Source organism: Suricata suricatta, chromosome 11 (assembly GCF_006229205.1).
Source record: "Suricata suricatta isolate VVHF042 chromosome 11, meerkat_22Aug2017_6uvM2_HiC, whole genome shotgun sequence".
Lineage (NCBI taxonomy): Eukaryota > Metazoa > Chordata > Mammalia > Carnivora > Herpestidae > Suricata > Suricata suricatta.
In genome coordinates this window covers 58,257,420-58,269,621 of record NC_043710.1, presented here as the reverse complement: position 1 = coordinate 58,269,621, position 12,202 = coordinate 58,257,420, and the positions used below count along the sequence as shown (strand labels likewise).

The 12,202-nt window shown below is 54.1% G+C and overlaps 1 protein-coding gene across 1 annotated transcript in view; it reads right to left on the bottom strand.

Moving 5' to 3' along the window:
* Positions 1-667: 667 nt before the first annotated feature.
* MYO7A (myosin VIIA) overlaps positions 668-12,202 on the bottom strand; it is a 74,451-nt gene continuing 62,916 nt past the window's right edge. The window contains exons 38-48 of the mRNA XM_029914998.1: positions 11,453-11,606; positions 10,148-10,303; positions 9,583-9,688; positions 8,162-8,275; positions 7,134-7,221; positions 6,845-6,951; positions 4,420-4,605; positions 3,874-3,990; positions 2,780-2,863; positions 1,840-1,959; positions 668-1,271 (exon numbers count right to left, since the gene is read on the bottom strand). Of these exons, the coding sequence (XP_029770858.1) occupies positions 1,182-1,271; positions 1,840-1,959; positions 2,780-2,863; positions 3,874-3,990; positions 4,420-4,605; positions 6,845-6,951; positions 7,134-7,221; positions 8,162-8,275; positions 9,583-9,688; positions 10,148-10,303; positions 11,453-11,606 (1,322 nt within the window). The 3' untranslated portion in view covers positions 668-1,181. The remainder of the gene's footprint in view (positions 1,272-1,839; positions 1,960-2,779; positions 2,864-3,873; positions 3,991-4,419; positions 4,606-6,844; positions 6,952-7,133; positions 7,222-8,161; positions 8,276-9,582; positions 9,689-10,147; positions 10,304-11,452; positions 11,607-12,202) is intronic.

Sequence of the window (12,202 nt, the reverse complement as noted above, 5' to 3'; positions counted from 1 at the left end):
AGGCAGCTGGGAAGAACAGGAACAGAACTCGCTCTGTAGTGCTTGGCATCTGGATGCAGATGACCCAGGACATTTGTATGAGGGCAGTAAGGCCATAGCTCTGCTGAAGTACTAGGGGGACTTTAGGGGCTCATCATAAATATACCCTCCTCTAGGGCAGTCTCCACTGTCACTCCTCTAGGCACTCTTCCTAGTCATGGCCAAAGTGGAAGCCTTACCCCCAAATCCTACCTCCTTGTCTGGAGCCCCAGTTCCCATGCCTGACCAGATCACAGCCAAATTTGGTTCTTTCATCCAGGTCACAAAGTAACATTTTATAGGCACTCTGAGGACATAAGGATTTAACCTTAGGTAGCATCATTCTTGGGAGTTCTTGATAAACCAAGATGTTTCTGACAGGAGGCAAGGGTCACTCTGGCTCCACTGGTCCTACTTAAGGCCCAGAAGCTGACCCTTGCACATTAGGCCCCTACCTCCCAGGCTGATGTCCTAACATTTACCTCCAACCCACCATGGTGCCAGCCAGTCCCTTTAAACCCCTTTCAAGCACACCTTGGGCTCAGGCACCCCAAACCCAGACCAGCTTAGCCCTGCACACACAGACTGAGGACACAGTCCTACAGGCCACACCCCACTCTCTCCCCTTCCCCAGCAAAGACACCAGAGGTAAATGATTAAACACATACTTTATACCCAGAGGTGGTCAGGGAAGACTAACACAGCGTTCATCACTCACACTGCAATATAGAAAAGTAGCCTGTTTCACTCATCCCAGCTGAGAATTCTGGACTTACAGGAATTAAGCCAGTCCCTTGGATTTCAGATATTCTTGGTTGGTCTGAGCATGGAGAACTAGGTTGTCCTCTTGTTTCCCTGTCACAGTGGTTGCACAGAAAGTCAAAGGAGGTCGCATGGTAGGACTGGTCTAAGAAAGGCACCCAAGGAGCATAGGCTTTTACAACTGGATGGCCACAGACAGCCAGAGCTAGAGCCACCCCTCAGGAGTGGATAGAGGGGAGTTCTGCATCCCAGCAAGACTGCCTCACTGGAAGAGGATCAGAGGCCCACTTGTCATCATAATCAGTGGTGGCTGGCCCAGCCACCCTGCCCAGAGGGCAGAAGTCCTCCCCTACCTGCAGAGGTAGCTGATGGGCCCGAGCCAGCACCACCTCCCCCACTGTTCACTTGCCACTCCTGGAGCCCCGCTGTTTGCTCATGGCCGTGAGCATCTGGCTAATATAGGAAGTTAGGAGGTCATCCATCTTGTAGCCCTGGAAACAGCACAAGAAGATAAACAGAGCAAATAGTGGGACAGGGCTAACCTGTTCAGACCCAGAACACTCCCAGGAAACTACAAAGGGCAGAGCCTTGGACTAAGGAGACTCATATACTGCTCTGGACTACATCTCCCTAGCCACACATCTAAGGCTCTGAGTTGGTAATGACCCTACATGAAGCCTCTAGCTTGTAGGCCCCTTACAACCTGGCGACTCTAAGGCTTTACCAGTTGAGCCATGCCTTATAAGTTCAGCTCGGTTCAAGAGGCCTCAATGCTAATGGTTCCACTGTTGAACTCAGGGGCTAAAGGCTCAGTCCCCAGATACTGAAGTCATTCAAACAATAGTTATTAAATGAGGGGTCTGTTCTCAGCCCCACACTAAGCCCCTTTCCCAGACCTAAGCTGAGCCTCAGACTGACCTGAGCTTGGCCCATTCTGACCGTTGATCCCAATCTCAGGCCAAACCATGTACTCATTACGTTTGTTCTGGGGACTGAGAGGATGGCTGGAGCTTCAGGCAAAGTAGGGGAGCCCTACCAGGCCTAAATAAGAGGTCTCACCAGTGACGTCTCACAGAGCAATTTGCTCCCGCGCACCAGGTTCCCAATGGTGATGTGGAAGTAGGTGTTGCCGCTGCTCCAGTTGGAGATCTTGGTGAAGGGATGAGTGGTCAAGATGTCCTGGGAAAGCAGAGAAAATCTGAAGCTGACAGTCTGGACCCTCTGGCCTCACTTCCCTCTCAGCACCAGCTCACACCCACCAGAAAGGTCTCAGGCCCTCAGACAAGAGAAGAAGAGAGAAGCCAGCTCTGCCGTGGAGATGCCAGGGGAGGCCAATGCCTTCTCCTTCCATGTCCACGAGGCTGTGGGGTATGTGGGGCTGGAACTGGAAATTTGGGAGGCCTGAAGGAACAAAATGGAGGTCCTGGATGAGAAGGTCCTCAAGAGGAAGTCGAGACGACGCCAGGACAGCCTCAGGGAGCACCATGTGTGTAGGTGGAAAAGAATCCCACAGAATTATGTGAGAAGAACGACCAAGAGAGAGAGGAGGAAAACCAGGAAAGTGGAGCACATGAACACAAGGAGAAGGTGGTGGCCAGTGGTGCAGCTGTATTCCTCCTGGGTACATGGTAGGAATGTGCTTCCTAGTTCCCTTGGTGAGGACTGCTCTGGCCCATAAATATGAACAGTAGTTACTACAGTGTAGTCTCCCTTCCTGCCCAATGTGGGTGGAGAGAATTCTGGAAGGAACGAGTGGTTGGTAGGGTCCAATGATGCTAAGAGGCCAAGTACTAAAAACTTCATTGGACTTAGTAGCAAGATGTTGGCTAGTACCTCTGGGAGAGCAATTTTGATGGAGCAGGTACAGAAATAGATGAAACAAACACCACTTCTCAAGATGTGTGGCCAAGTGGGCAGATGAAGGGAGGGTGGGTCTAGGGGCCATTGTTAGAGGTGCAGACAGAGAAGCAGACCCCCGCTATTCCCTGTCACTGCTCACCTTGGTTCTGGGATCGATGAGGCTGACCCCATACTTATTGATGGCAATTAAGAGGATCTCAGGGAAGTTTGGCTCCGTAGTTTGCTAGCAAAGAAAGCCGGAAACCATCAGAGAGCTGGGGGAGCCCAGAGCAGGAAAAGCTGTGTGCTAGGAATACGTCGCCTTCCCCTGCTGCCTGCTCAATTCCAGGGTTGCAGCAGGGCCACTGGCCCTGCCCCAACCTCACAGTTTCCACCTCTGCTGGGTCCTCATGGGTCCCCAAGTGACCCCATCTCCCACCCTTTCCAGCAGCAGTTTCATCCCTTCTCTAGGACTCTGGACTATCTCTTCTCTTAGCACAAATGTCTGCCCTATTAAAAGAAAAACCTTTGACCTCTCCTGCCTCCAGCTTCCCTCTCTTCCCTGCACAGCCAGACTTCTCAAAAGGCCTCCTGTCCGAGGCGTGTAACAAGGCCATCCCTCCTCTACAGCCTGACCCACCCCCCAGTTCTCATGCCAGCCTGTTCCCCATCTCCTGCCTCCAGTCAGGCCCCTCAGGCCCACCCTCAGAACCTCCAGGGCTGGCCACCACCTGCAGGAGGAAACCCGACCCCCGCACCAGCTTGCCAGCCTGCCTCACTGCAGTCTGCTCGTCTCATACCCTGCACCCATCCTACTCAGCCACTTGCACTTCCTGTACACCACTGCCTCTTTGCTCATGCTAGGCCTTCTGCCAGGAACACTGTCCCCGGCCGGGCCTTCCTGCAAAGCTCAGGTGTGGCCTCCTCCAGGGAGCCTCCTCAGCCTGGGTGGGCCTCCCAGACTCCACCACCTTGATAAGGGCTCTCCCTTGTCACAGCACAGATCATTCTCAGTTACTCTGGCTTGTTTATACATCTGCCTCCCCTGCCAGGCTGGCTGTTTTTCGTGCCCGAGGACAGGGCTGAGATGCCCGGGTAGTACAAAGCTGAGGGTGCCTCCCTCCTTTCCTCACCAGGGCAGGTGGCAGAGGCCATCGCTGTTTCCTGCAGTCTTGGGGAGACATTTAAGTGCCTTCTTGTCCCCACGCCCTAGTCCCTTTATCCCTTCCTCCTGAGAAGCCACCTTTAATGTACCTTCACCTCGAAGAAGGCTGAACCAAAGGTGGGCCACTTGAAGATGAGCTTTAGGAAGGCTAGCTTGGCTTCCTCCTTGGACTTCCCAGCATGCTTGTTGAAGTAGGCAACGATGGACTGTAGGGAGAGGGGGGTCAGAGGCCTCTCCCCTGCTGCTCCCACCTTACCTGCACTGTTAGCAGTCATGGGCCCTGAAGGGCCAGGCAGAGGATGGGACCCCTGGAGGCCATGAGGGACTCTCCCCTCACCCCAGTTAATGGAGTCCTTATTTCCCTTCCCTTCCCTAAGCAAGCAGACCAAAGAGCATCAAGTAAAATCAGGTCACCATGGTAACCAGGACAGGGCAAATTACTACCAAGCAGCCAGGTGAGGGAGTCCTTTGCCTGGAGGACTGGATACTAAAGCAAGAGGAAGGGAAAGTGAGAGGGTGACCGTATCACACTCAGGGCCCACGACAGATACTTCCCTGGGCTTCCGGCCAGCACCTGCCCCCTGACCCGTGGGGCGTCCAGAGACCCCTAGCCCTGCCGCTGCCTCCATACTCACCCGCTTCCAGTCATCAGGGGAGACCTGCCGGATGAGGTCCTGGGGCACCAGCTCCCGTAGCAGCTTGGGAATACTGGGGAAGTATGACTTGTCCTCCTCAAACTTGACCCTGTAGATCAGTGCCCCCAGCTGCAGCACTTCCTCCCGTGTGCACTTGTGGTAGCCTCGGAGATACTTGGGCAACTCCTGCCAGAGACAGAGCACGTCTCAGGCATGGAGGGAAAGGAGGAAGTGGGCTCCTTCCTACCACCCTGAAGCTGGGTCTACTGCCTTCCCCCACCTCTGGGCCTTCCTTTGCCTCCAGCCTCAGCTGACACTGCACCCCAAGGAGAGAGAGCACAGTACAGGGAAGTAGCAACCATGCTTGCACAGGCTCAGCACATTACAGTTGGAAAGCAGAGCCATGTATAAACATTATGATTTCATTTCCCCTCATTATAGTCCAGGGAGGTGAGCAACCACATTTCAAAGCTGAAGAAATGCGGAGTGACCAGCTAGTGAACCGGAGACTGTTCCACACCACTACCCTTCCGAGCCTGTCCTTCCTTGGGCAAAGGAAGGACCTCAGGCTGGTCTCCTCCCGTTCTGTTTTCTTGAGACTTGCTAGTTTCAGCAGCAGCACCAGCCTCTTCCCCACTTTGAACTTCCAGTAACTGAGGATAAGGAGTGGACCAAAAGCAAAGAAACTTCTAAATGGCCAACACGCCCACAGCCTTACAACTGTCGTACCTGCTCTTTGAAGCATAGGAAAACTGTGGCTGGCCTGAGGACACACTGCAGACTAGAAACCTGAGTCAATTATGATCCGTCCACCTTTTCATCTACTCACCTACCTATCTACCCATCCACACCCATCCATCCACCTGCCCACCCATGTGGTTCTAGCTACCCATATCCATTTTCCATTTGTCCATCCATCCACCCACCAATATCCACCCCTAAGTTCATTCACTATCCATCCTTCCACCCATTCATTCACAGACTCACTAGTTGCCCATCCATCAAGTCAACAAATATTCATTTGAGCATCTACTATGAGCCAGGCCCTTTAAGCAACAACGTATACCCTCCCTACTCTCAAGGAACTTGTAGTCGAGGCCAGAACAGACATTCATCACCCCAAATCGATGTATAATTACAATCTTTGAAGGAATTGTTCTTGGTGCTAGGACAGCATATACCTAGTTGACCTCATCGAGTCTTAGGCACAGGGAAGGCTTCTCTTATGATGATTCAAATAACATCTAAAAGCTCAGTAGGAGAGCTTCCCAGAAGAGAAAATGTTACAAAGGCCCCCAAGCATACCTAAGAATTTCAAAAATGTAGCTGAGTGAAGTGAACAAAGGGGTGCTGGGTATAAGACAAGGCAGAAGTAGCTAGTGGCACCCCATGCGTCAGGATTTGGCGTTCTACCTTGAGGGCAATGGGAAGCCACTGAGAAGATCCCGAAAGCTTGACAACCCCCATGTGAAGAATGGATTCAAAGGGGGCAAAAATGGGCAGGGAAGCTCAGGGGAAAGGTTACCAGCTTCATCCAGATGAGAGAAGATGATGTTCTGACCTGAGTTGGCATAGGTGGTAAATGGAAAGCTGTGGATGGATTTTAGAGTTTGGGAGGTAGAGTCATCAGCTGAATGATTAGGGAGAGGGAGATGTCAAGGCTGACTTGGGTTTCTACCTTGTAGCTGATGTTCATGTTGCCGTTCATTAAGAGGGCACCATGGGGAGGGGCTGCTCTCACGGGTGAATGAGCCCTGCGGACTCCCAGGCCAGGGTTCTCTCTACCACGCAGCCACCATCCCTGTCTCCACCAACCTTCCCAGCATCACAGTCTGTCTCCACTACAGAATGATAAACAGGGCTGGCCCCAAAACGATTGCTGAGTCAGCAGTGGTGAATACATGGACTCAAACTCTGGTTCTGTCCACCCGGTAATCCTAATCATATCACTTGATCTCCCTGAGTCTCAGTTTTTCCCCCTATAAAATGAGAACAACATGCCTACTTGTTGGGGTTTGCTGGGAGGGCAAAATGAGTGAAAAGCACCAGACAATGGACAGAGGTTCAACATGGGGGCCTCCCTCCTGGCTTCCCACAGACACATGCTTGTGCTGGAAAGCGTTTACACAGATGCCTTGGATACATCCAGGTGTGGCAGGAGAATCTCTAATTCAGAGGACAGCGCCTCACAAAGGGAAGGGTCTGAATGGGTGAGGTTTAAGGTCTCAGAAGAAAGTACAAGGCCCTGAGGAAGGAGAAGGCTCTGCCTTTGAGCTACTCCCCAGGATCCCAGCAGGAATCTCGTGGAGGCCTTGCTGTTTGTGGCCTGTCTCCTGGCAAGGCCAGCAGGGTTCTGCTCTCCAGAAATACAGCGAGGCCAGCAGCACGTGGAGGCAGCCCAGCAGACAGGTGCGGGGTGGCTCACCTGGTAGTAGTGGAAGATGGAATCGGCCATCGGGTCCTTCCCAGGCACTGTGGTGGTCCACAGCTTCTTCATGAAGAACACCTGGTAGGTGAGCGAGGGCACGATTCCTGTGGCAGAGGGTAATTGGTCACCCAGAGCGTCCCAGCACAGAGGACCACCCCTGCCTAGCACCAGCCCCGGAGGCGGCCCTAGCTCGGGTCCCATGAAGGTGGGCCTCGTGGTGTGGCCCTGCTCTGGCACCTGCCCTTCTCTGGGCCTCAGATGAGGTCAGGGCCCAGCCTCACATTACCATCCTTGACGGGCCGTGCTTTCTTTATCCAGTCTGTCAGGTGTCGAACAAAGTCGAAGAAGAAGTCGTTCTCAGGGACGCTGATGACCTAGAGACATGGCCATTCCAGTCCACTGATTTTAGTTCCAGCAGTACTGAGTTTTCTGACTTTCCCACCCAAAGCCTTTCTGGTGGCCCTTTTTTACAGCCAGAAGGGGTGGCCCACTCTGCCCTGACAGTGCCTGTGGAGTCTCCAGAACACAGGCTGCTTCCTGCCCAGAGTGACAGTCATTCCATTCAGTCATTCAGCAAAGACTAAGTCCTAGGGAGAACACCAAGAATAAGGCCCAGTCCCTGCCTTGGGCACTATCCAGCATCTGTGACCTGATCTTCCCACAGGCTCCAAGCTCCTCTGGGCCCCCAGTATCTGGCACAGGGACAGCTGTGAAATAGGCAGGAACTGAGTACCTAATCTACCTGGCATGGTCAAGGAAGCAAGAGGCTTTAAAGCTGGGCCCTTGACCTTCATGGACACAGAAGTGAGGAGGAGCAATGTGGAATGGTGGCAGAGGGGCCGCGCTTTGGAGTCAGACCTACTTGGATCTGAGTCTTTGCTGTATGACTTTGGATAAGTCACTTAACTTTTATAAGTCCACATTTGGTGGTCTGTTAGGTTATTTCAAAGGTTAATTGGCCTCAGCAAGGCAGCTGAGCGACCGGTCAAATCAAACTTGGAAATTACATGTATTATGGCAGGGCGATGAGCCTTGTGTGTCCAGAACATAAAGTGCCACACGGCTCCCAAGAGGTGTGAGGACATGCTCTGCGATGCCTCAGAAGAGAGACATTTAGGGGAAGCTGCTACAAGTAAGAGGGCCATTGCAGGGATGTAAGAAGCAGAGGGACACAATCAGATGCCACATGCGAACACACCTCTCTCTTCCCTTCTCTCCCCTCCTTGCTGCCCCGTGAGCTCCGATGGCCCCAGCAAATGTTCCAACAGACAGACCAAGAGTGGTCCAATAGGCAGTCAATGACCCAACACCCACCTTGTCTGCAATTTTGACAAAGAGGCTAAATCCCTCTGAGGACTTGAGGAGCAGTCGAGCTGCGATGTTCTGACAGAAGTCTTTGGCCTTCGTGCTGGACTCCACCTCAAAGGCCTGGGGAGTGGAGGGCAAGCCGTTGTGGTTGGGGCTTCCTGTGCCCCTCTGTCTGTGCCTGTAGCGAGACCGAGCCCGCTCCCGCCCAGGCGGGTCTCCCTCCACCTGGGGTGTTTCCCCATCGGTCTAGAGCTGGGCATAGCATTTAAGCAAAGAAAAAAGCAGAGGCTCTGGGTGGCTCAGTCAGTTAAGTGACTTCAGGTCATGAGCTAATGGTTCCTGAGTTCGAGCCCCACATTAGTCTCTGTGCAGACAGCTTGTAGTCTGGAGCCTGCTTTGGATTCTGTGTCTCCTCCTCTTTCTGCCCCTCCTCCACTCACACTCTGTTTCTGTCTGTCTCTCTTTCTCCCTCTCAAATACTAAAAAAAAAAAAAAAAAAAAAAAAAAAAAGAAAGGAAAGGACAGGACAGGACAAAGCCACTCCTGTCTGGATCTTCCCAGACTGTGTCCTCCCCAACCCTCCAAGCAGACCCGGCCTCGGCTTCTAGGGTTGTGGGCCTGACTGTACAAGCATGGGTGACAAGAGACCAAAGGAGTAAAGATAGGCAGGGTGACCAGGAGGAGAGGGGTTAGAGGAAGAAGAAAGCAAATTCCAGAAAGGGGGTGGGAGAGGAGGGGAAGCACCCTGGGGTGGGAGCAGGTGTGGAATAGGGGCATTGCTCCCCACTGGAGGGACAGAAAAGGATTTATTAGTTTCTTGTCCTTGTCACTGGAATCCTAGTATGACATTTCTGAGTCTTTAGTCTCTAGACAAGTTCTAAAACTGCTTTTCAAACTAAAAGTTTTGGTGCTAGATTCATTTCTCTAATGAGACGCTGTGCTGAGATGGGGCAAGGAGTGGAGGTCAGGAGGCAGCCTGACCCAATGGCATGACAGGAAGACTAACAGGACCGTTGGACAAGGAGACCTGCAATCAGGCCACGTGAGGAAGGAGGGGGCTGCAGGAAAGTGGGCTCGGGGCAGCAGGAGAGGCCTGGGCAGGTGGGCCTGTGACCAGGAGCAGAGCTGACATCAGGGAGGTGCCACCAGCATAGAGCTCAGCTCAGAGGGAGAGAGCACTTTTCTGAGGCAGAGCCCCCTCAGAGAGAAGGAACAATGATCTTCTCAAGGAAGCCCCTGGAGACAACAGGTCAACCCGGGAACCCAAGGTCCCCTGACCCAGGGAGTCTGTAGTCCCTCAACCGAGCCCTGACTCCACTGAGGAGCAGGATGGGAGCAAATGTGGGGATGGCAGGGGCGAGTCATCAGGGCTGCCCCCTGTGGCCTCGGCGAACCTGGGCTTCCACCAGGAAGCCAGCAGCCCTCACCTCATCGGTGTCATCAGGAAAGTAGACCTTGTGGAAAATCTGGGTGGTTTTGTGCTGGATGGCCTCCACCTCCACCAGGTGTGGAGGGTACTTCCGGGACCCATTTCTGAAAGTCAGGAGAGTGGTAGAGGGGTGGTCAGGAGCCAGTGGGTTCATGGGGCCATGGGGAGCAGGGAACGGAGGGAACTTTGGAGACAGACCCCAGTTCTAATCCCAGTCCACCACTCCTCACCAGCCTCCAGCCCGTCAACTGGACAATGAGAGAACAGTGCCGACCGAACAGGGCTGTGGAGGGGACCGTGTGAGGTGAAGGATGTATGTGGGCTGTGCCAAGTACGGCGTGCAGCCTGGGTACCCGCCTTCCCACCACACTGGAAGGTGTGCCTGCCCTTCTGGGCAGCCAGACACAATTGTGTCCAGGATGGGCACCATGCACTGCAGCCTTTGGCTGGCAGCCGTGGGACCCCAGGGACAGGTCCCACTTGCTGTGTGGTCATGCCCTCATCCCCCAGGGACTCCCACAGGCCCTTGGCCTACCACCTCTGCCCTTAGTGGGCCGCCGTACCTCAGGGCTTTCTGGAGCCGCTGCAGGCAGTCGAGGGCGAGTGGACAGTGCTTGCGGGACTGCAGGAAGCGCTGCACATGGGGCAGCAGGATGTTGCTGGGGGGGAAGAGGCCGGTGCACAGCCAGAGCAGCTCCCAGCCGCGTTCCTCGCTGTACCTGCCGGAAGAGGTGTGGGTTCAGTGGGGGTACCCAGGCCACTCGTGGGTCTGAGCACCCGCAGCACCTCGCCGTGGCAGCATGTGCCTGCCAGGACCCCCATGCCTCTTTTCTGGGAACCAACACACACCCATCTCCCGGATGGCCAGAGCCAGTTAGTGCTACTCAAAGTGATGTCGGCCGGCCCACTCAGAGGCAAGGTGCTTGCTCCTGCCAGAGTGAGCATCAGTTAGGTCACCCAGCACTCTCGGTTCAGCAGGGATTGTTTTCCTTAGCAAGACTTCCTATTGTATTCCTTAGCAGTGTGTGATTTGTATTCTGGCAAAAGCTCCTTAACTCATCTATTCTGTAAGGAGCACTGAGTCAGACCAACCCCTGGGCTCACTACTCTGAGCTCCTTTGGCCTGACAGGAGAGAGAAGCATCAAGGACTTCTAAGAGGAGGTGGCATTTGATCTAGGTTTTGACGGCTGATGCAAATTCTGATATGCAAAAAAGGAGGTAAGTGCTGGCTGTGAGCACAGCTTCAGCAGTGTGAAAAGGTCTGAGTGTGGTTCGATGGTGGATTTGTAAGAGGTGCAGTAAATGACAAACCTGGCATCATAGTTGGGGGTCTAGATGTAAGGGGAGCTGGTGGGGCTTCCCTCAGCCTCTGAGACTTAACATGTCCCTGACTTCCCATTCCTGCCATGGTCTGACCCAGCAGGGACAAGGTGACATCCTCTGAGACCCAACACCTTTAGCCCAGAATTTTCAGCCAGACTTCTAAGTGGCAGCCCACACAGCCCGCAGCCCGACATTTGCGCATGAACGCAGCCTGCAGGCAGAATGGAGTCTGGGCTGGGGAGGGGTACCCAGAGGAGGGGCAGGCAGGGAGTAGAGCAAGTTCAGGAGGAGCTGGTGCTGTCAGACTGGGCAGAGGACAGATTCAGAGGGTGCAGCCACCACCTCTTGGTGCTTGACCAGACTTCCTTGGACCTTGGGGCAGAGCAAAGACACAAGGGGGCCTGAGTGAGGAAGGACTGCTGGCTTGGGAGGGAGACCCCTGTCACAATGGGCAGAGGACCTTGAAGATTGCCTTCAGCTGTGAGCACGGGGAGGGGGGGTAGAGGGGGTGGCCACCCACCACCCGCCTACCATCCCCACCCACCTGATATGGTTGTCGGTCAGCTGCTTCAGGATCTGCACATACACCTCATCCTTGAGGGGCTCGGCCTTTAGGGCACCCTCAAAGATCTGGTCGGTGAGCTCATTGACAGAGCGTGTCCTCTTGGATGGATAGTCGCCCATATACTTGAGCATGGGTGGGGAGCCGTCAAGGAAGAGCTTGTGGCCGGTGCGGGGAGCACTGACCCAGGAGGCCACACTCTCTAATGGGGTCTGCCCCTGCCCAGCTGTGTGCCCTGGGCCTCAGGATACCCACTTAGGGAATGGGCATGACCCACCCACCCTGCTCTCCATGCCTACTGCCCACCCTTTCCTCAACTCCTCTGGGCACCTCCTCACCTCACCACCTCAGCCCCCAATATCCCATCCAAAGTCCTCACAGCAACCGGGATGGACTTCCCAAATCACAAATCTGACTGTGACATCCCCCTGCTTAGTGGCTCCTCATGGCCTTGGGATACGGTCCAAGCTTCTTAACAGGGCTTGGGAACCCTTCATTAGTCTCCCTGTCTTCAGATTCCCTTCTAGACCTCCGCCCTGCACCCGTGCTAAATCACGTTGTGATTCAGGGCCTTTGGACATGCTCATTCTGTCTGGAACACCCCCAACCCATCTCCCCTTTGACTGACTAGGACCTACTCAGTCTTCAGCCCTTGATCCAGGAAAACCACCCTGCCCTCCTCTCCAAGGCCACATCAGTTCACTGAGCCACCTGGCTCCATCATAGCCCCTT